Below are 20,980 nucleotides of genomic sequence, written 5' to 3'. Positions count from 1 at the left end.
GAGAAAATGGCTTTTTGATCAAAATAGTTGAATTCAAATTTGTTTTTCTCTAAATTTCAAATCCACATGCTCCAGTATTGTCGATATTTCTTAAGATCTTAACCACGATATATTCTTTCCACACATCTTCATCTTTCCCCATATAATTAATTACATGTTAGGTTTAAATTACATTTATTGAATTTTAATCTGAATGCTAATTTTAATTAATTCTTACGTTTAGTTCTAATGCTAGCTAGTTTATTGTTGGCTTTTTTTACACAAAAAATTATTGCCTAATTAATAACATTTTTACTATAATTCTTTATGTTTCTTTTTTCAAGAAAACTATTATTATTATTATAATTATTATTAATTAATCAATTTCAATAAAAATAAAAGTACATGAACCAAATTTGAAATTTTTTCAAAGTATTAAGAAATAAATAAATGTTATTTTAATATGTAGTTCATATGTGTACATAATAGCATTATTATGTATTTAAACTAATAAAAATTTATAAAGTAAATTTGAATTAAACAATGAATTAAAATTAATAACATGGAAATAAAGGAAACAAAATCTTAAAAAAAAAAAAAAAAACTCAAATAATTACAAATATGATTAAGGTTGCAATTTTAAAAGATATGTCTCCCATTCAAACTATCATGAATTATGATTAAAATTTATATATCTAGTTGTTTGTATCAAGCACTAAAAGATTTATTATTATTTATTTATTTTAAATGGAAGACCTTGAAACAATAAATCAAATAACTAATAAAATAAACAACTAGAGAACCAAAGTTGTATAAATCAATACATGATAATGTCATAGAAAACCACATAGATACATGACATAGTGCAGACACTTCTATTGAACGTAAAATGAAAAGCAAATTAGTGTGAAGCTATTCATTGATTCATGAATCATCGATTTAATTAACTGAATAACTAAAGAAAATAGAAATACTAGAGGATAAATTTATAAAGCATACAATAGCGATACAATTAGCCAATACAATTAGCCAATGTGCGGGGTCTTAGTAACCATATTGGACTTCTTGTGGATGAAAACAAAAACTCGACCACACTCGAAGTTGGTGACAACAGAAGATCCTTCTTCAACAATAATGGCTTTAACCGAACTGTTTTCCTTCTCTATAATTTTGACTGCAATTTCTCCTGGAGCATTAACAAGCTCTGGCCATGAGCTCTTTCCTGTGTGTCACACATCAAACAAACAAAAACTAACCATTAAGATAAAGAGAAAGAAGCTAAACTTTTTTAAAAGATAATTATATACCTTTGCATGAGTTTGGCATGTTGGGACTTGGGAATGAAGGTTATATTAATTAGTGACCAGTGAGTGTAATGTGGATTGAAAAACTTAAAGAGGGGAGTGAGTTTTTATAGTAATTATTGGAAGATGTGTGGTTTCACTTATTGGTATATTCGTACTTTTGGGTTTTAAATTTGAATCCAATTGCCGGCCGGTCCGGCTGGCCGGACACCACCGTAGTTTCTAAAGTTAGCTTTGTTTTGTTCTAACACTTACACAATGTCTGGTAGCTGCTTCTTTCTTCCTTTGTGTACTGAAGAGTCTGTTTTGATTCATATTCTTTTCTTCTTGTTTTACGCTTCAAAATTTTGTTTTTTTAAATCAACTTAATTTAGCTTTTCTCTCTCTCTTTTTAAAAAAAATTAGTTAAGTTCTAAGAGTAACAATATAACTTAGTTTTTAAAATGAGCTTCTTCTCAAATAATATAGCATATTAAAAAGAAAATTTACAAAATATCATACTCTAACTAAACATAAATACAAATAATAGTTTATTTTCATATATTACAAATGAATTGAGTAAAATATTACTGTGTAATATATGAAAATAAACTATTATTTTTAAAAACGGATAGTTTAGGTTTTGTTTTTAAAACTAACCATTCACATTCTAATAAAGGAAAAATACGGTAAATAATCATAAATATTAATATCTAGATCATCATAGCTCATATGGTTGTACTTACATTTTTCTGTAAAAGAGGTACTATAATATATATAGTATGGGGTGTGAAATTTAAATTTAGGATCTCTTGTCTTTCGATATAAACAAAATGTTAGTTGAACTAAGTTTGTGTTAGTATATATAGTACTTATATTCAGACGAGGATATATAAGACATGTATGAACAATGTGAAAAGAAAAGTTGATTATTTAGTTATGTATTAATTATGATTGTCGGCAAAGTTTGAGTTTGTCGATTACAAACTTGATTTAGGGGCATGGGAAAGCAGAAAATCAAACCCTAAATTTGAAATTGACAACAATATTTATTTGTCATATACAATACGATTCAATGGGATATTTTGTCAAAATCTTTGAATTCAAACAACAAAATATTGAATGGCCCAAAATTTGTAGTCATCCGAAAATTAAGAATATATATGTACCACTACACTTCACCGCTTTTAAAGATAAGGATAAAGAACTCTAAATTATATTTTCTTCCAAAAAAGCAAAATAGTCAAAATTTAGGTCAAATAAATAATACATAATTCAAATTGTATCAGATAATAATCTCCTACAAATAAATAAATAATAATTTCATTCTTATTTCTACTACATTTAATTTTAACTAAGCATTATATTCTAGAATACCATCAAATTTAATGGATTGAATTTAGTAATAACCTACTAATTCCTTTTACTTCTAACACAAAAATATTCAAATTATTTTAGATTTCTATCGGTATAAATATATTTCAGAATATGTCGATAAAGACTGTGATGTGTCTATTTGAATATAATTCAATTAAATTTTTTAATTAGACTTGCTATGAGTGACAAATGTGGAAGGCCTTGAACAACAACAAGAAGCTGTTGACTCATAAGTAAGAGTGGGTATGAAAATTGATATTATGTTTTAAAGGCTATGAAAATTGAAGCTATACCCACTAGCTACTACCAAACAAGTATAAATATATAGCCTCATGATCTTCCAATTCTCATGCAGAGGAAACACCAAAACACATACTCTAAGAGTAAAAAAAGATGTCTGAATGCAAGGGTAAATATAACTTCATAACTCTCTCTCTCTTCCTCTATTCTGTGTTTCTGTTTAATTTTGGTTTATAAATACTCGTATGGTTTTAACTTGATTCATTTTAGTTTTTATAATTAAAAACATACTTAAGGATTGATAAACGAAATCTAGCTATAATGTTAACCTAGTGGAGTTTTTTTTTTCTTGAGATAGAAGTTTTGTGAGATTTAAGTGCAATTTGATATGATGTGTGTTAATAGAGCATTTAATTAAGATTGTGAATTGAGGTGAGGCGTGGCGTTGGGTGAACAGGAAAAAGGTCATGGCCGCAGCTGGTGGGAGTTGGAGGGTCAGTTGCGAAGGCCATCATCGAGAGGGAGAATCCGAACGTAAGAGCGGTGGTCTTAGAGGTGGGAACTCCGGTGACGAAGGACTTTCGATGCAATCGGGTTCGGGTTTGGGTCAAGAAGAACGGACTTGTTGCAAGCCCACCTATGGTTGGCTAAGGCCTAAGCCCAATTTCACAACATAAATTCACACAATTCTATGATTGACGTTTCACATGAAGAATGAAATCACTTAGCTTGTGTGGATCTACATCACTCCAATTACTAAATAAAATAAACCTTTAAACTCCACTTCCATCCCTTTCCTTCTATGAATTTTCAACTTGTTAATATTTTAATTTCGTCTGGATGTACAATCTCATATATGGTTAAACTAAAGAAGTTGAGGTATATTTAATTGATATCTTACTGTGTAGGGTTGAAAGTGATTTAACTACGTTTTTCTCTTAAGTTCAAGAATAATTAGTATATGACTTGTACATCCAATTGTTGATATCTTAGAGCAACTTTAAAATTAAAATAACATCTATTCTTTAAAAGAGAAAAAAAGAGTTTATCCTTACGTAACATTTTTATATTTACGATGGAAGTTTATTGATGACTCATTATTGAATTATATTCGTGTGTCTTGTATCATAAAGGTTTGATGTTTGATAGTGTAGTTATTTTAGATTTAGAGAATATTATTCAATAAATTTTTATTTTAGGGAAGAGGTCACCTATAAAATATTCAGTGTAACACATTGAAGTCACCTACTTGATATGTTTATTTAATTAAAAATTTATGAGTCAAAAGAAGTAAAATATTAAAAAAAGGGAGAAAAAAAAAAGATATACACCTAATCATATAATAAACATACCTACTTAATCATGTCAAAGCCAGAATAATAAAATTAAAATTGAATGATTTTTTCAAACCTTAAAGATGAATATATCACAATTTGAATATTTGATGGACCAAAATATATAAATTATTTCCAATTCTCAACAGTTCTTAAACGTGACACATTTGTTTAACTAAAAATAAGACTTCTTTTAACGTTTTATTCTTCAAACAAAAACTGATCAAATGGTAAAAACTGATTAGTGAACAGAAAATTAAATAGTGAGAATTAGAAACTCCAAAGTCCAAAGGTATATACATTTAAATAGAATTTGTGAGCATAAACAAGCAGGATGAATGCGTACACGCATGAACTTGCACACAAAATTTCCAAAAGGATAAACTTTTTATATCCAAAAACTAATAAATAATATTGTGTGTTGCCCAAAGTAATAATAATAATAATAATGCTGCACTTCAAAATTGCATGGAAGGCTGCACCAATATCTTTTCTTCTGCCTAAAATAACCAAACTTTACAATTCCAATACGTAATTCTCTATTTCAAACCCCATATGTGTTTTCCATTTGCTGACTCTTAATCTCCAACCCCCCAATGAAATTCAATTCAAACATCTTATTTACATATTAATTAATTCAAAACATTCCTTGTAATTTCTCTCCAGTTTCCTAACTTCCAAACATTCATTCAAATTGATTATTATACAAAAAAATGGAATTATACTGTAATATATATATGTGTGTGTGTGCGACGTGTGTGTGTGTGTTAGTTCAATATCTTTTGGAGTTGCACAATACTGGCTTTTCATTTTGAGTTATTGAAACAACATGATTCAAGTACATATGAACATAGAGATTTTGGCATTTTGACAAGTACATTAGTTACATTGACAAGGACACAAATGACAGAATAATTTTGATGTAGATGGAACGTTTAAATGCTTGTCATATAAGTGACTTTTTATTTTTAGTTGAAACGATATAATTCAATTTCCATAGACATTGGGGACTTTGCCATTTTGGGCTTTTACTACATTATTTACAAATAAGGACACAAATAACAAAACAATATTGCAATGAATTCAATATGTTACAAAACGTGCAACTGCCTTTCTAGCTTCCAAGTATCCAAGGGCCAAAATAATCCAACTCTTCTGGATTATGAATGGAAGTAGGAAAAAGATGAATATCAAAACTTCAGACCAGATTCTGCACGACACGAGCAGGGGCAGCATAGCGTCGGTGAGTGCTAGGACGCTGAGTGGAATGGTTGGCAACATAGTGCCTCTCTTTCAGAGGACATCCGGGGCCGTTGGTGCCAGGAATGAAGGTGCAACCGGAAGGGCCAGAGGGCGGTACGCTGACTCTCTGAAGAGACTGCAGCTTCAGGTTCAGCTCCATTCTTCTCACCATTGGTGGCTTCTCATGCAGAGTCCTACCAGCTAAATTTGGCTGAAGCTGCAAAAGAAGAAGAAGGATAGCCATTGCTAGAGCTGTATGGAGAAATTTCATATTTCTTGCCACCTTTTGTTTCTGTTTTTTTTCTTTCCTTTTCGACAAGTTTAATGAAAGAAAATGTTTGATTTTGTTGATGAGATTACAATGATATTTATAGTAAAAAGGAACAGTGTCAACTTTTGGATTATTCTATAAGCTGCAAGGTTTTGACCAAAGCCTCGACATAATTGAATGCATCCTCTCCTAACAACTCATAGTGGAATTTTTTTTTTTTAAACTGGAAATTTCTTTTGATAATTTGTTTTTTCAATCAGTCTATCTATTTGAAAACTAGAGGAGTTCAAGAGATATGTATGTATCAGCCATGATGTGTAGCATTATAAGAAAGTTATTGATTTTCTAAATTGGGTTCATGCGAGGAAGTTTCCAGCAAAGGGAAAAGCAGACAAAAAGAGAAAGTCAAAAGGGAAGAACTTTGTTTTGCTTGCTTTAGCAAATGGGATTTAGATTAAATATTAGTTTGTTTTTGAATTAATTGCACAGAATGGTAATATTATTGAATGGATGGAAAAGAAATAGTAAAGAAAAGTAGTTGAGCTCTATTTAGCAGTGGTGTGGAATAAGGGTATTGTTGTATACGCAGTATGCTTTTAACCAATAACTACTAAATAAGCAGAGGAAACTCTGAAACGTGAAAATAATTAAAAACCTCAAAGATAAGACTAAATTTTGCATTAAAGGCTAAGCAAAGAGAAGGCGAAGAAGACACTCTTTACAAATTGTTTTTCTTATGAGAAGGATTACAACCCCACTCCAAATCCAAGACCCCAACAACTTCCTGGTACGTTATTACAGTGGACAGTACCCACTAACTCTAAGGCAGGGGAACGCAAATTCCATCCATCATTGTTTCTTGTCTTAATCAATGCCCATCTGAAGGTCGAAAGACGTTGTAGCCGTTCATCCCGTGTGCCATATTTGAATATTCTGCATTCAGATATTGGTAACCATCGAAGTCTAAAGTTCTTGTCCCAAGTAGAGAGAGATCAGACGTTGCTCGCCAATTTGGAACCAACCCATCGATCTGGCCGTTTAAGTGTTGCTGTTGACTGGATGGTGGAATAAAATCCATGGTTGGTTCGTAATGACTGATGGAAGATGTATATCCCCGATGAAAACCGCCATCATGATAACTCCGTGTGCGCTCAAACCTGCAAGAGCTTGTTGAAGACCCTACATCGCCAGCCATCCCACCCATATCACCCGGTAGTGAGAACTGCCGGTTCAACAGAGTAGGTCCATTTCCCAGAGACTGGAACATTGAGTTGTCTCTGGCAGAAATCCCAACAATATTTTCATCATCAAGGAGGTCGTTAATTATATCGAGGTGCGGGAACTCCTCTGCAAAACCTTGGAGCTGGCGACCAGACGTACAGGCCGGGAACTCTGCAGATAGAACATCAGGGGTTGAGCCACGAATCGGCTTCTTGTATAAATCTTGAACATCATTGAGAAGGGGAGAATTGTAGTGCATGCTCCTAACAGCTTCCCTTTGTGAACCCTCAACCCACTGGGGACTGTTCGGTAAGACATCTCGAGTTACCATGCTGAAAGGATAACTAGATCTAACAGCATTTGGATCTAACCTCTCAGAGTTGTGTGGTACATACATGGGTGAAGAAACCATAGCAGATGCCAAAGAGAAGGCAGTTGATGGACTGGCGCCTGAAGTTGAGGTGCTCAGGTGAACATATCCAGCAGTGCTCGGAGCCACATGGTTGCCCATTATGGCGTTTCTATAGGACTGGGGAGCATAACTATGTGTGGCTGGAGCAGGGTCTGGACCCAACCGACCAGCTGCACTCACTGAACGGGCAAGCAATGGGGATGTATGGACTACATTAACAACAGGTGCTGTAGCTCTTGGACCAGGAATTAGAGGCGCACTAGAAGGCCTTGACATCATAGGAGCTTGCTGTGCCGAAGCCTTTTCAGTTGGTTTTGGAATTGTAGACTTCTGAGCCTCTGCTTTTACTGCACTAACAACATGGGATGAGGTAACTACAGGCACAGTCTTCTCCATCTGATGTCCACTAGTTGACGATGATACTTTAATTGGAATGGAATCAACAGCAGCAACACTCTGATTGCTTGACTTCTGTTCAACAGTTGGTGGCATATGATCCTGGTGATTCTGAAGGGAGGATGGCACAGCTGTTGATGCATCTCTAAGTATCCTTTCCATATCAACCTGGTTTTTAGAACTTCGCTCTTTTGGCAATGAAACGACCTTTTCTTCCTATCACAATGAACAAACTAAAAGTTAAAATGGACACCTAATTTTGACATAAATGATTTTATAAATATTCAAGTAACATACATGAAATATGATTTATACATATACAGAGTCTGTTTTAAAACTCTAAGACTGATATAGTCCATACTTGAAGCCAATGAAACATACTAGTATTAAGATGTTAGTCTAAAGAAAAAGTGGAAGGCTAATGAGATTTCTGACGGATCAAAATGAAAAGGTAAAATAGCAAACTATGTCGATAATAAATAAATGAATGCAACCAGAAGTTGGCAACATCTACTGACGCTCTTCTTTTCAGATTTTTTTCCCTTTTTCTTTTTACTTTGAAACTCTTTCGTTTTATTCAAAACATTTATGCATATGAAACTGATTAGATGAGCACCTTCTTAACTCCCTGCTGTTCAACCCTTTTTATTTTACCCCGAAGGAAATGATTAATGGCCACAGGATCAGACTCTTTAGACTTATTACTACCACAAACATCACTTTGGTCCTCTATGTCAGCTGGAAGCTCTGATGACTGATTATCCATCTCGTTGGCACAACTGTTCCGATCATAAGCTGCATCTTTCTGCTGATTCTTTCCACTACAAAATCAGAGATGCAAATCACTTTATATCCCAGATGCACTTTCAAAGAAATATAGTTTGATCACTTACCCGCTAGGTGATTTTTGCTTCTTATAGTTGTGAAAAGAATTCTCCTTATAAGGGCCGTTCATTACTACTGATGGAACAGAATCAGTAGAACACGTAGAAGAGCTATCATCCATAACAGACAAGCTCTTCTTGTCAGATAAAGGTGTTTGGGCGGAAGAAAGACTGCTAATGCCACTGCTACACGCCTCCATTAAGGGATGAACTTCTGATGTGTCAGTGTCCCAATTGACAGGACTGGCATCTCTGTCCTCTGAATCAGGCTGAAGTAATTCGCTAGCGCCTTCAACAGAATCAGAGACATCAGACACACCCTCGGGCAAGTCAGACTTCTCAACCACGGCCTGCACCTCATCCACAATGGTGTCTTCCTCCTTCCCATTGCTAGGATTTACTTGTTCCCTGATCAGCGCAGTCAAATTTGCCTTCTCTTCTCTCCCTTTATCCTTACTTTTGCGGTTGTTACGTTTTTGTTTAGCCTGTTGAAAGAAATGACCTAACATGGTGAGTAAATTATTTGATAACAAGATGAGATGATGTAGGAAGAAAGAGAATGAAGGGAAAAAAAGAGGAAGTTAATAATTCAATCAATGTAGCACCTGTTTTTTCTTTGATTTCTTATCCTTTTCTGAAGCTAATCGCCTAGCCTTTTGTTCACTTTCAGCCTGCCATGCTGCCTCTTCTTCACGAATGAGTTCCTCTTGCCTCTTCAATGCAATAGCCTCCTGATAGGCAACTTCAACTTTACTGCTGTGAGTAAAGAGAGAAAATAAATATACCATTCAACATCCAGTTAGCAATTGAATCATATTTGATGTGAGAAACTGAGAATCATGTAGAAAGCTTCCTGTCTCAATAAACTTAAGAAAGAGACTTGTGTAACATAAACTTTTTTCGAGAAAACATGCCACAAATACCAACACTTTTTGTCAAAGCTTTATAATAATCATGGCAAGTTATGGCCTCTGCTATAGAAAATCCTTCGCAGACAAAAACAGCACAATAATTGAAGAATATCATCTCCAATGACAAGTAAAGGTACCAGAAGAGATTGTGGAAACCTATGACATCATTGAACCTGGCTAGTAAATTAGTTGAAACAAGATATCCATAATACGACTGACAAGAATAAGTGTGTACTATTTGACCTCAGTATCACGTTTGTTAAATGAAGCAAAAGAAAAATATTATGCACGCTTACAAAAAAAGTTCAAGAGTAGAAGCTTCCCAACTAGAAAATTTACCGGCTTTTCAGAGAGATTATAAAAACACAATACCTAAATATATGGGCAAGGACAAATATTTCCACAGTCCTACGTCCCAATTCGGTAAGCCGCCTTTCGTCGCGTTCAATGGAATCTTTATTGAAGTCTTCTCCAGAGCTACCATCCTGCAGACAAGAGTTCATGATTTTTACAACCAACTCCAACATTACTAGGTATACAAATTATGAATTTAGAAAACTTGTTCATAACTGATAATGAAATCAATGCTAAAAAGAATTGTACGTCTGTCCCGAAGTGGGGTGCCTATTGACAATTCAGCCCACAAGTGTGTTATCACAGATAATTTAAGCGTTGTTGTCATAAAATTAGGTAACAAAGAAATCAAATAACTGGTTAATAGCTTACTCTTACCCCAGACCTATCCATAGTTAACACTTCCCATCAAACAATCTTTCTTCCCCCTTAAATTATTAATCAGGCACTCACCTTAGTACGATTTTGAGGACCCTTCTCATCTTTCGGTGGTAATGGTTCCACAGCAGCCCTCTCAAGCAGCAATAGAACATCATCCACCAAAACGAAGGTGTCTTTCTCTATGTGAACTATTGGAGCTGTTATCTCTTCAGTATCTAATAGTTTTGCTTTCCCTTTTTTACTCTTGGTATGTCCTTCGAGAGCCTTCAATCCACTGTATAATGAGTCCATCACTAAAGTAGACGTCACCTCCTTCTCTATAAAGAAGTGTTTTACAACAACTTTTAGAATTGCATCTGTCTTTTCCCTAGACATGCGCCGCCTAGCATTCTGGTCAATTCCCAACCAGAAAGCCCGGAAACTGTAACAAATAAAAATGATAGTTGTTTAAAAAGCCAATGTCAATGGCAATGATGATAAGAATAACAATAATGATGTGGATATGCTACACTTCTATTTGCAAAACACACACACACAGAGATATAAAGGGCCATGGAAACACTTCTATTTGTATGACCGAGGAAGTTTTGTCATAAAAACTTCTCAGAAACTTTGGTGAAAGATTTCTAATTAAGATATTTTCTTCTTTTCTTTCCGTTTTTCCCCTTTCCAGAAGGTCTCCCAAAAGCTCTGAGAGAGACTATATCGTCTAGAAACACAAAATGATTTTGTCAGAAATCTAAGTGCAGTGGAAAACATATCTTTAAAAGGTTCTTTCATTCTTTTCCAACCAATAGCCCAGAGAAACACCTCCACCAAGCGCCTCCAGAAGATCTCTTCCTCATCTTAAGAATCTCCATATGAAAGATAATTTGCACAAAGAAGCCCCTTACAGAGGGGTGGGACCCTAATTGACGTTAGCAGCTTGAAGACAAGTATTACACTAGGCCAAAGTAAAGGAACAAGTAACAAAGATCTAATCCAATACTTCCTCCTTTTCACAAGATCAATGAGATATCATCATATTTCCATTGAGATCTGACCTTCAAGAAAAGAGAGGCTATTTCCTGCCAGCCAATGCTGCTCCAGGAGAACTAAATTAACAAAAACAAAGAGGGCTCTTTTCTTCCTTTTAGAAGGTCAAAAAATAAGAATTCAAATCCTGGTTTAATAAAATTCATTTGAACTGCTGCTAGATTGGACTTTTTCCACCAATATATTCTTTTAAGCATGGATTAATAAGTTAAATGATAATGTAAATCTTCCAGTGTATTATCGTTTCAGTTTTCTATTCCTTTCTTATGTAAAAGCTGCCTTGTTTCTGATTCCTTGAAGATCCCTGGTTTATATATTAATCAGTTGTTACTGCTTTTGGGAATTTTTTCTTAAGAAAAAGAGCCCATAGAAGATCCAAGAGTAATGAAAGGTCTCAAGAATAGATTCCAGACACTACGCTTACTAGAGGGTACCGCCAATCATTTTTCATCATATGATTTGGAAACTGGAAAGTTGATAATCCATGGAGAACAAATACTACCTTGACCATCTAGCTTTATCCTCTATCAGCTTCCCCAGCTTGCTTCTTCTCTCCTCCACAAAACGCCGACATATCTGCTCAACATTAGTCAAATATACCCTAACAAGTTCTCTCCTATACTGACAATCAAGGCAACGAAAAGGCCGGTCAGCTCTCTCCCTGCAAGACAAAATTCAAAAGCATGAAATTCCAAACATAATTGAGAACTTAATACTCATAGGTTTCCTTTTGAAAAAGCAAAGCCACCGAAAACTTAGACATCCCCACCAAACTGAGGCCTGTTTAGGGTTTAGACAAAAAACCAGCACACAATGCAGTTTCAGTCTTCCCGAATTTAAAAAATTAAATAAATAAGTTAACAAATTCATTTAAGTAACTGAACAGATGAAAATATCAAGTGTGCTGGTAATAAGAAGGTAGCCTAAAATACATTCATAGAGATAAGACTTCTTCATTTTGAATAATTCATGGACACGGACATTGAGCCAGTCAAAACTCCATTGATAAAACAGAAGGGTCAAGTTCAATAATTACAAATGGAAACATAACATGACAAACCAACAAACGAGAAAAATAGATCATTACACAGAAATTGCTAGAGTATATCAGCAATCAAGGATTATAAATTTTGATCAGAAAGTACCTAATCACTTGAACTTGTGCCTTAATTATGAGAGTGTCAGCATCAATAAAACCATCTAACACTTTTGAAAGCTCCATGAATTTTTTCCATCCCCAGTCGTGTTCTTTCTTCCAGAACCGATGTAACGTATCTGTACAAAAAAATTTATTTCACAAGTTATGCTCAGTTGTAACAAGAACTTGAAAAGCAATGTTAACAAAACTAACCAGAATATTTTGATTTCTTTGGATCCTTATTCACCACTGCTATTGTAAATTGTGCAAAATGGCTCCAACCTATCTTGCAAGAAAAAATTTCAACAGCGATTAATCAACTTAAAAACAAGGGTAGTACTTGATAAATACAGTTTAAACAGGTTAGTACCTGGAAGGAGTTTGTCATGATTTGCGACACAAAGAAACAGGGAGAGATGATTGCAGACATCACACCCCTGAGGATAAATTAAAATGTACCTGCAACAAGATTCTTCAGCTTATCAAAACCTACGTTTCAAAATAATTCATGATCCTAATTCCTACAAGAAATAAGAAAAAATGCATAGGCAATTTTGAAAATACTAATGGATCAATCCCCAACCATTATCATGTGGAAGAAATGAGCATGTAGAAAAAAATAAAAAAGAAAATGAAAAACCTGAACATCAACATTTCCTCATCAATAACCCCTACCAAAACAGTTCTTAGTTTTCAGGAACGATTTCCACTACTGCTATCAAAGTAGTCAGATTGAACACCAGAAAGAGAAACTAAGACAGAACATAAATCCATAATTGAAGATAAATATCAATACATCATTCCAGAGTAAAAGATAATTCCAGAAAGGATAAAACCCATCATGTAAGCAGAAAGACTCAAAGATATTGGCTTGGAATTTCATGGAAAAATTCATGAGGCATAAAAACAAGCAGATAAAAAAATGTTAGAACATATTAGAAGGGACAGAATTTATTTCACAGATATACCCATCCACGTACCATTTGTAGCCCCCAACCTCAAAAGCATCACTTCGAAGTTCTCGTTTGTTAAGTTGAGAAAATTTCTCTATCTTCCATGTATGTTTTCCATACAAATCTGAAGGTTTTGGTCCTACAAAGATATAAAATAGGAAGATAAGTACATTTTCATAGTACAAAGACAAGTGATAGATCCAATAGACCCAGAACAGCCATCATTAGAGAGCATGAGACATGAAATAAATATTAAAAAAATAAAGGTGTAATAAAATAATCCACCACCCCAGTTAAAATTTCCAATTTCACACCAATAACTATAAGCCAACCTCAGGTTTAGGTCATGTACATGACTGACATGAAAGACCAGTTGGAGCACTTTCATGCAGATTAGTATTGTCAAAATCGCATTTTCATGCAGATTAGAATTGTCAAAATCCATTGAGGCATCTTTAGGAGTTTAAAAAGCCCACAATATTTTACATATTTTTCCTAAAAAATGTCCTCCCTGTTCTATGATTTAATTCCAGCTTGCTTAAGCGCTTCTAGAAAAATGTAATTGCCAGCGAAAACACCCTAAGAACACAAATACGGAAGTATGGAAAGGAAAAAAAGATCAAGCATACCAGCATCATCGTCATCGTCATCAGTATCCCAGTATGGTGGTGAAGTTGATGGTGTTCCATTTTCCACTTGTTCAGAAGACCTCCATTCAGCCAATGCTTCGCCAGACTGACTGTGATGCCCATTTGCAAAACTCTCCACAGACCTCACCCCTACAGCATCTTCACTAACAACACCAGCCATCTTCCTCTCAAAAAAAATTACCTTTGTTCAGAATCAGCTCCTCTCCTCTCCTCTCACTAAATGATGCAAAACACACCAAAAAGGTCAAAACCAGGCAACAAAAAAGCAAGGAAAATTAACATATAGAGTTAAACCTTTCCCAATATAAACCAATTAGACACCAATACATAATAGATGTAATGAATGTAAAATTGATATAGCTGGTCATTCATTAAAAATTGAAAAGGAATAGACTGTATTGTATAAAACTGATATCAGTTTTTCCGTCCTTCAACCAATGCAAATTCCAAAAAATCATAATCGTTTCCCATAATTGTTAATTTCAAATGAAACCAAACATGCCCAACTTGTAACAGCTGTGTAGACCAAAATGAAAAGAAAAAAAAGAAAAAAAAAAAGAAAAAAGAAAAAAAAACCTATCTGACATAAACGAGAGACCATTAGAGTGTAAAAGTCAAAAGATTCGGAAAGATAATCAGGAATTAAGCGAGACACGAATCTCAAAAGAAAAACAATCCCTCGAGAGGGATAGAAAATGCATCAATCAAAACCTCAAGAAATAGGATAGCCGCAGACAAAAAAAGAAAAAAAAAAAACATAAACCCAGAACGCGAAGGAAGTAACAACCCATATTAAAGGCGATGATCGCAGATAGGGAATCCGGAGCAAAAACCCCGATCAAATTAAAACCCTACAGGAAGAGAGAAAGAAATTGGGGGAAAAAAAGGAAAATCCAAATGGGCGATATTCGTTACGACATCGTGCAGATCAACTGAGCATACAAACCTTGAAGAACTGGCGGAGGTTGGAGAAAGGGCAATGGAAGCTGAGAGTGTATTGTGGGAGAGAAAAAGGAAGAAGACAGAGACGGAAAAAAGAATTAGAGAAATAGAAAAAGAAGGGAAGAAGGTCGAAGGAAGAACAACAAGAGAGCAGCAAAGGAAGAGAAGAGAATAGAGATAGAGAGAGCCGAACCCAAAAATAAAAATAAAAAATAAAAAATAAAAAATCGGCTTTAATAAATTAAATATATATTTATATAAGTAATTATTGGTTTTTTTTTCCCTTATGAATTAGGGTAATTAATTAAATGTGAGTTTATATATAATATTTTTAATTTTATTTTAATAGAAAACGAAAAGTAATTAGGAGATTGGGAGTTTTTTAAAAAAGAAAAATAAACGATTCGTTGTTTAGGAATAGGTTACTGGTTGGTTTTTGTTAATTAGAGAGAAAATAAATAAAAAGAAAAGAAAGAGGAATATTATTAATTAATCATAATTATTGATAAATTAGGGTGGCGGATGCAGTTCCTAAATAAGGGTCGGTGAAGGGCGAAGAGAAAAAGGATGTGGGTTTGCACATTTGTGGAGTGGACTTTCTGAAGTGAAACCCACTTTTCTTCACTTTTTATTTGGGCGGCTTTGTTCCTATTAGGGTTTTCTGATTATGGGCCTTTAGTTATCTTGGGCTCAATTGGGTTGGATTATGGGCTCGATAGAGTATTATCTTTCTATTCAAACACCGCGCCCAAATAGACTACAAGTGGAGTTGTGGAGGGAAACAAAACTTCAAACTGAGGAACGCCGTCTTTCACGATTCAATTCCCACTCTCCCCATCTTACAATCGTCAATCCAATCCTCAGAATTCGAAATTCCGACTCATCTCTTTACTTCCTCTCAATGGAATCCTCTTCAATTACTCTCATCATCGTTAAAGGCCCTCGCGAGGGCGAAACACTAGATTTTCCACCCGGAGCCACGATTCGGATCGGTCGCATCGTTCGGGGTAATTCTGTCGCCATCAAAGACGCAGGGATCTCCACCAAGCACCTCTCTATCGAATCCGAGTCCGTATCAGGCAACTGGATGCTTCGGGACCTCGATTCTTCAAATGGCACATTCGTTAACGATATCAAGCTTCCTCCACACGATGCATTCGCTTTACACGATGGTGACACCATTAAATGCGGTGAGTTGACTTCGATTTTTGTTAGAATAAACAGTAATGAAGAGCCTCGGTCAAGGCGAAACCCTAGGCGTAAAGCTGTCGAGAAGTGTACAAGTTCCGATGTTGTGGGGTCAGTTGCCGGAACTCGGGGTCGTAGAAGAAAGGTTGTGGAAGAGGATAGCGTAGTTGGGGGATGTAATGACGCGATGGTAGAGAGTGGAAGATGTTTAAGGTCGAGAAAGGGCAGGGGCTTGAAAGATGAAATTGATAGCCAAGTACCGGATTGCAAGAAAACTGAGGACAAAATAGATGTGGGAAGAGAGTCAGGGAATGTAAACATTGCGGTAAACGAACCCGGCCCAAAAATTGCTACAAGAAGTACCAGGAGAACGAAGAACACTGTGTCTTTGGCCACAAATTCAGTTCTCGAGATCGTCCCACATGTGGGTGGTGAAGTAAAGGCTGAGGCAAAGAAGACGAGAGCAGGAACTAGGGGAAGGAAGAAATTGCAGAATGAGCCACCATTGGATAGCAGTACAGTTATCAAATTGGAACATATTGAAAACGTCGAGGAGAAGAGCTTAGGAGGAAATAAACCTGTTGACGTGGGAGAAGGTAAGAAAAATGCTAATGTTGACGCAAGATGCAGTGGGTCGAGCCCTCAAGAGGTTTGTGATCGAGATGAAAACCAAGATGTGTGTATCATTTCAGAAGGTTGCGAAGAGGTTGCTGATGGGCGAGCTTCACATGATGAGGACTTCCTTTGTAAGGCTGAGAAGGCGCCGGATTTGAAGAAGATGACACTTGGAGATTGGTTTGATTATTTGGAGACTCATTTGCCTAGACAAATTATTGATGCAACCGAAGAGGTAATTTCTGGCATGAAAATTAAATCTAAACAAGTACAGGAGTATGTTGTTCAGCAGAAGATTGAGAATTGCCAAGGAGATTAGTGGAAGGAAAACACTGGTGTACGAGGTAACCCTTTTGCTTCCTTGTTTAATTTAAAATTGTGTATATATCCTTGTTTGTTCAACACACTGTTCTGAGCTTTCAATATATCATATCATTTACAGCGTAAATCACTCTCACATGGACTTAATGTGTATGACTTAGGCATATAGTTTTAGTTGGATTAGGGAATGTAACCCGGTTGATTATCTTTTAGAACCGATGGAAGTTTTCCTTCATGGAAACAATGAAATGGCATGTAGATTTCATGGATTTGAAACTCTCCATCTAGCCACAACAAGCAGTGTAAATTATATAAAGCTACGAAAGAAGCTTGGGCTTGTGTATTAGATATTTGTTCATTAATCTAAAAATGCTTCGAGTGTTTTATTTACCTCCTTGGAAGATAATTTGGTCCCCTGTTCATATCCATTATATTATGATGAATGATTTCCGTATATCCTCTTACTTTTTGTGATATCTAGTTTATGTTAATCTGTATTCTTCTGTTCTAAAGAAGAAATTAGACAAGTATTGTAATATTGTCCAAAATAAACTCATCGAAGACTAAAGGACAATGAAAAGTCTCAAGAATAGATTTCAGACAATTTGTTGATTGGGTAATGCTACAAATCCATTTCCTAATATAATTCAAAAAATTTGTAAACCATCGAAAACAAATTGAACCTTGACCGTTTATCGTTATACTATCTTCTTCCTCACTGTCATTGAACACAAAAGGAAACACAAACTCTTACATACACGCTCCCTATGGCATTGACCCTAGGCAACAAGCTTGCCTCACACTATGCTTGGGTAAGCCTGTAGATGGTTTCACTCCAACAACCAGTTGAAGTCCCTCGTCAAGATATCTCTTGACGAACCTCAGATTTCCCGCTGAAACTTGACTACAGAACCAAGCCCTCTTCATAGAGGAGACTATCATCTATGAAATCCCTCAACTATATGTTGATACGGATGAGTGTGATTGAAGTGTTCGTTGGGATCCCTCTTATCCCTCCATGTGCATCTTCCACAACCTTGAAGCCTTCTTTATATAGCTTCATCCCTAATCACCTACCCCCATATTAGGAGGGTTGAGAGATTTGAGCGATCGTGACAATATGTTTAACATGTGTCCAATATTCCCTAACAATTTCTCTTATGTGCTGATGATCCAGGCAACGGAAAGGCCCATCAACTCTTTCCATGCATGAAAAAGTTCAACAGTGTGAAATTTAAAATAAATTTGATGATCCAATTCTTGTAGGTTTCATTTTGAGAGAGCAAAGCCAGAGCAAACTTAGGTGTTTGGAATCATTAGTGCCTACAAATGCATTTGAGTGCAAAATTTTAACTTCTGACAGTCATTTCAAGACTTTTAAGCGGGGGTTGATAAGAAGGTAGCGTATTCTGGGTTTGCTTGTAAAGGAACTTTGAGTCCGTGAAAACAATGATGAGGAAACGGTGGGCCTTGATTTCCAAATAAAGCATCGTATATGAATAACAAGAAAAATATTTCATTCCAGACCTCTAAATTATAAATAATGATATACAAAAATTACCTAAGAGATAGGAAATAAGCTGAAAGATGTATATCATTGTGAGCCATATATAGGAAATGGGCGACAAAATGGTCTCCAGACGGGACCTAAATTACGTTATTGTGAGATTACAAACTTAATTTGGAAAACTCGAAAACCAATTAATAATTATCATGAAACTTGCGTAGACGGTATCTAAGAATTGATCTTTGTTGACAATGATGGTAACAATTAATTTGACAATTTATTACATATCAGCACAATTAATAATAATAACAATATTGGAACGATGAGTTGAAATGGTAGAAATACCACTTATTAGTACAATTGATGATGGACATAAATAAGCATTTGACATATGATTAACCTTATACATCATCCAGTCTCTAACCAACCTTGGGCTTTTTCACGACTACTTCTTCCACATTGATATCAACCCAAACTCGATTGATATCAAAATTCAGAATTCTAGGTGTACCAGATAGAATCTTGACAGCTTCCACATCAGGATTCTCTTTTTCTATGATCGCAGCAGCAATAGAATATTTTACAAAGACAAGCTCTGGCCATTCAGTTTTTCCTATTTAAGAATTATATATTTATGTTAAACTTTGCAATAGATATCAACTAAAATCCAATCAAAGTATACCCTCTGACAAACACAAAATATACAAAACTTCAAATTGAATAAAGTCAAATTCAAGTTAGTTTACAAACCGTTCAATCGAAACTAGTTTCTCAAAAAAGATCGTTTTGATAGGATGAACTTACTTGGAGCAGATTCTTCAGCCATATTGAAGGTTAGTATAAATGTATGGATTTGCAGACTCTTTAATTTTAATTTGGGTTTTGATGGCCAATGAAATGTCTCATTTTATAGCCAATATTTGAGAGCTTCGAAAGCCTCTGGAAATCCCAAGTTGCCGCCAAGTTGTCAGGCATCTTTGATCTTTGGCAGCCCACGTTGTGGATTTAGCGGTGACTGGCCGGCGATTACGAATGCATAAGCCTTCATAGATTACGTCTATTACAAATGGCCAATATGTATTATTATATATTATGTGCAGGTATATATTAAGATAAGCATTCTTTGATTCAGGGATGTTTCATCCTTTGAATAATTAACTAATTTAGTTCCCACTTGTAGTTTATTTTGCTAGAATGGCAAGACTTTTCATACGTTTTTTTCGTGGCCTTTCTATCCATGTTTGTAAAAAAATGCAGTTCTTTATATATATATATATATTAATGGCTTTTCAATGTTTATGCTTAGATACATTTTTGGTTTGGAGTATTAAAGTCAAAGCTTGTTAGAGTTTTTGTTTTGTGTACTAGCATAGTTAGGAGAAACAAAAAAAAAAAAAAAATGTATAAAAATGAGTGGTCATTTAGCTACTTAAGATACTACCTAAACAATTAACCGTGATTGGGTTGTGTAATTATGCACCTTTTGCTACGTGAACTATAGGTATGTATGTTTTTGTCATGTCTTTGTTTATACAACTTCCTAGCTAAATGATGACTTATTTTTATTTGTATATATTTTTGTGTCTTTTTCAATCAATTTAGCAAAATATTAAAAATTAAAATCATTTTTAGTATAGATATATAAGTAAAAATGAAGATGGGAGAAACTTAAACATCCAGATAGAAGTTATTCATTGAAGTATGTGGATAAAGTAGGCATATCAACATCCTTGTTAAAACAAAAGTTTTTTTTCTCTTTTTCTTTTTATAAAAAGTGGTAGAATTTTTTTTAGTGTTTTTTAGAAAGTCAAGGTTACACCCATCCATTATCCTTTTTAGTTACACCAATTTTGTTCTACGCGTAATCACAATCAGTAGCATTTTAGAACAATTGTACAGTAATTTTTTCAAATCTTCCATTCATTTTGTCTTCATTCGCCCATTAAACCCTCACAATTAGGTATTTTTGCTATTGCTTTTTTTCTTCTCTTCTTTTCTATCCCTTCCTACATTTCTCCCATTCTTAGGCTTTGAAAGTCAGTTGTGCGATCAAGTTATATATGAATAAATATGGCCTCCGCTAGTTAATACAAATAGTTGAAGAATAATAATGTGAGATATAGTATTAGATAATAAATTAGATTTTTTTAGTTTTCTTTGTAATTAAGTTCATTTGATTTTATATTTCCTCTATCTCCCTCGTCTTTTATTGCCTTGGCCTTGAGAGAGGAAAACCCAAAGATGGGCAGTGAGGATTTTTGTTGCTTTTGTTAAAGGAAAGTGAAGCCGTTGACCCACTGTCTCGGGTTGTGGCGGTGAAGGTGTTGAGATACCATCTTTGAAGTG

At 34.9% G+C, this 20,980-nt stretch overlaps 2 protein-coding genes and 2 long non-coding RNA genes across 8 annotated transcripts; 1 reads left to right on the top strand and 3 right to left on the bottom strand.

Annotated features, from left to right (window-relative positions):
- Positions 1-864: 864 nt before the first annotated feature.
- On the bottom strand, positions 865-1,349 carry LOC116402968. Its single transcript, XR_004215698.1, has 2 exons — positions 1,287-1,349; positions 865-1,201 (listed from the first exon to the last, which is right to left on the bottom strand). It is a non-coding gene; the product is annotated as an uncharacterized LOC116402968 (long non-coding RNA).
- A 4,933-nt stretch (positions 1,350-6,282) lies between these two features.
- LOC101215413 (TNF receptor-associated factor homolog 1a) lies at positions 6,283-15,170 on the bottom strand. 4 transcript variants are annotated; one of them, XM_031882115.1, is made up of 14 exons: positions 15,008-15,170; positions 14,849-14,912; positions 14,041-14,277; positions 13,439-13,550; positions 12,829-12,917; positions 12,672-12,740; positions 12,466-12,595; positions 11,823-11,981; positions 10,358-10,706; positions 9,923-10,035; positions 9,245-9,395; positions 8,649-9,124; positions 8,372-8,576; positions 6,283-7,971 (listed from the first exon to the last, which is right to left on the bottom strand). In XM_031882115.1, exons 3-14 carry the CDS (start codon positions 14,219-14,221, stop codon positions 6,595-6,597), a joined length of 3,411 nt encoding a protein of 1,136 aa, XP_031737975.1. In that variant the 5' UTR covers positions 14,222-14,277; positions 14,849-14,912; positions 15,008-15,170; the 3' UTR covers positions 6,283-6,594. The 4 variants fall into 4 exon arrangements, with proteins under 4 accessions (XP_031737975.1, XP_031737976.1, XP_004134088.1 ...); XM_031882116.1 differs by lacking the exon at positions 14,849-14,912 and having other exon boundaries at positions 6,283-7,249; positions 7,343-7,971; XM_004134040.3 differs by lacking the exon at positions 14,849-14,912.
- A 599-nt stretch (positions 15,171-15,769) lies between these two features.
- On the top strand, positions 15,770-19,927 carry LOC101215891 (FHA domain-containing protein At4g14490). 2 transcript variants are annotated; one of them, XR_004215617.1, is made up of 3 exons: positions 15,771-17,150; positions 19,428-19,467; positions 19,548-19,927. XR_004215617.1 is itself a non-coding variant. In XM_031883434.1 (2 exons), the coding sequence occupies exons 1-2, from the start codon at positions 15,905-15,907 to the stop codon at positions 17,123-17,125; spliced, it is 1,125 nt and encodes a 374-aa protein (XP_031739294.1). In that variant the 5' UTR covers positions 15,770-15,904; the 3' UTR covers positions 17,126-17,518. The 2 variants fall into 2 exon arrangements, 1 of the variants encoding a protein (XP_031739294.1); XM_031883434.1 differs by lacking the exons at positions 19,428-19,467; positions 19,548-19,927 and having other exon boundaries at positions 15,770-16,787; positions 16,884-17,518.
- LOC116402931 lies at positions 18,862-19,664 on the bottom strand. The gene is made up of 2 exons (XR_004215618.1): positions 19,439-19,664; positions 18,862-19,247 (listed from the first exon to the last, which is right to left on the bottom strand). It is a non-coding gene; the product is annotated as an uncharacterized LOC116402931 (long non-coding RNA).
- Positions 19,928-20,980: the final 1,053 nt, after the last annotated feature.

The sequence above is a fragment of the Cucumis sativus genome, chromosome 3, assembly GCF_000004075.3.
Source record: "Cucumis sativus cultivar 9930 chromosome 3, Cucumber_9930_V3, whole genome shotgun sequence".
Classification (NCBI taxonomy): domain Eukaryota; kingdom Viridiplantae; phylum Streptophyta; class Magnoliopsida; order Cucurbitales; family Cucurbitaceae; genus Cucumis; species Cucumis sativus.
The sequence above is the reverse complement of the archived record's forward strand: the minus strand, read 5'-3'. Positions and strand labels throughout refer to the sequence as shown.

Coding starts and splice junctions, on each gene's coding strand:
- LOC101215413 (XM_031882115.1), bottom strand. CDS start 14,221: ATGGCTGGTGTTGTTAGTGAAGATGCTGTAGGGGTGAGGTCTGTGGAG. Junction 10,036..10,357: donor GTCCTCAAAATCGTACTAAG/GTGAGTGCCTGA, acceptor TCTTGTCTGCAG/GATGGTAGCTCTGGAGAAGA. Junction 8,577..8,648: donor AAGCAAAAATCACCTAGCGG/GTAAGTGATCAA, acceptor CTGATTTTGTAG/TGGAAAGAATCAGCAGAAAG.
- LOC101215891 (XM_031883434.1), top strand. CDS start 15,905: ATGGAATCCTCTTCAATTACTCTCATCATCGTTAAAGGCCCTCGCGAG. Junction 16,788..16,883: donor ACCTGTTGACGTGGGAGAAG/GTAAGAAAAATG, acceptor GTATCATTTCAG/AAGGTTGCGAAGAGGTTGCT.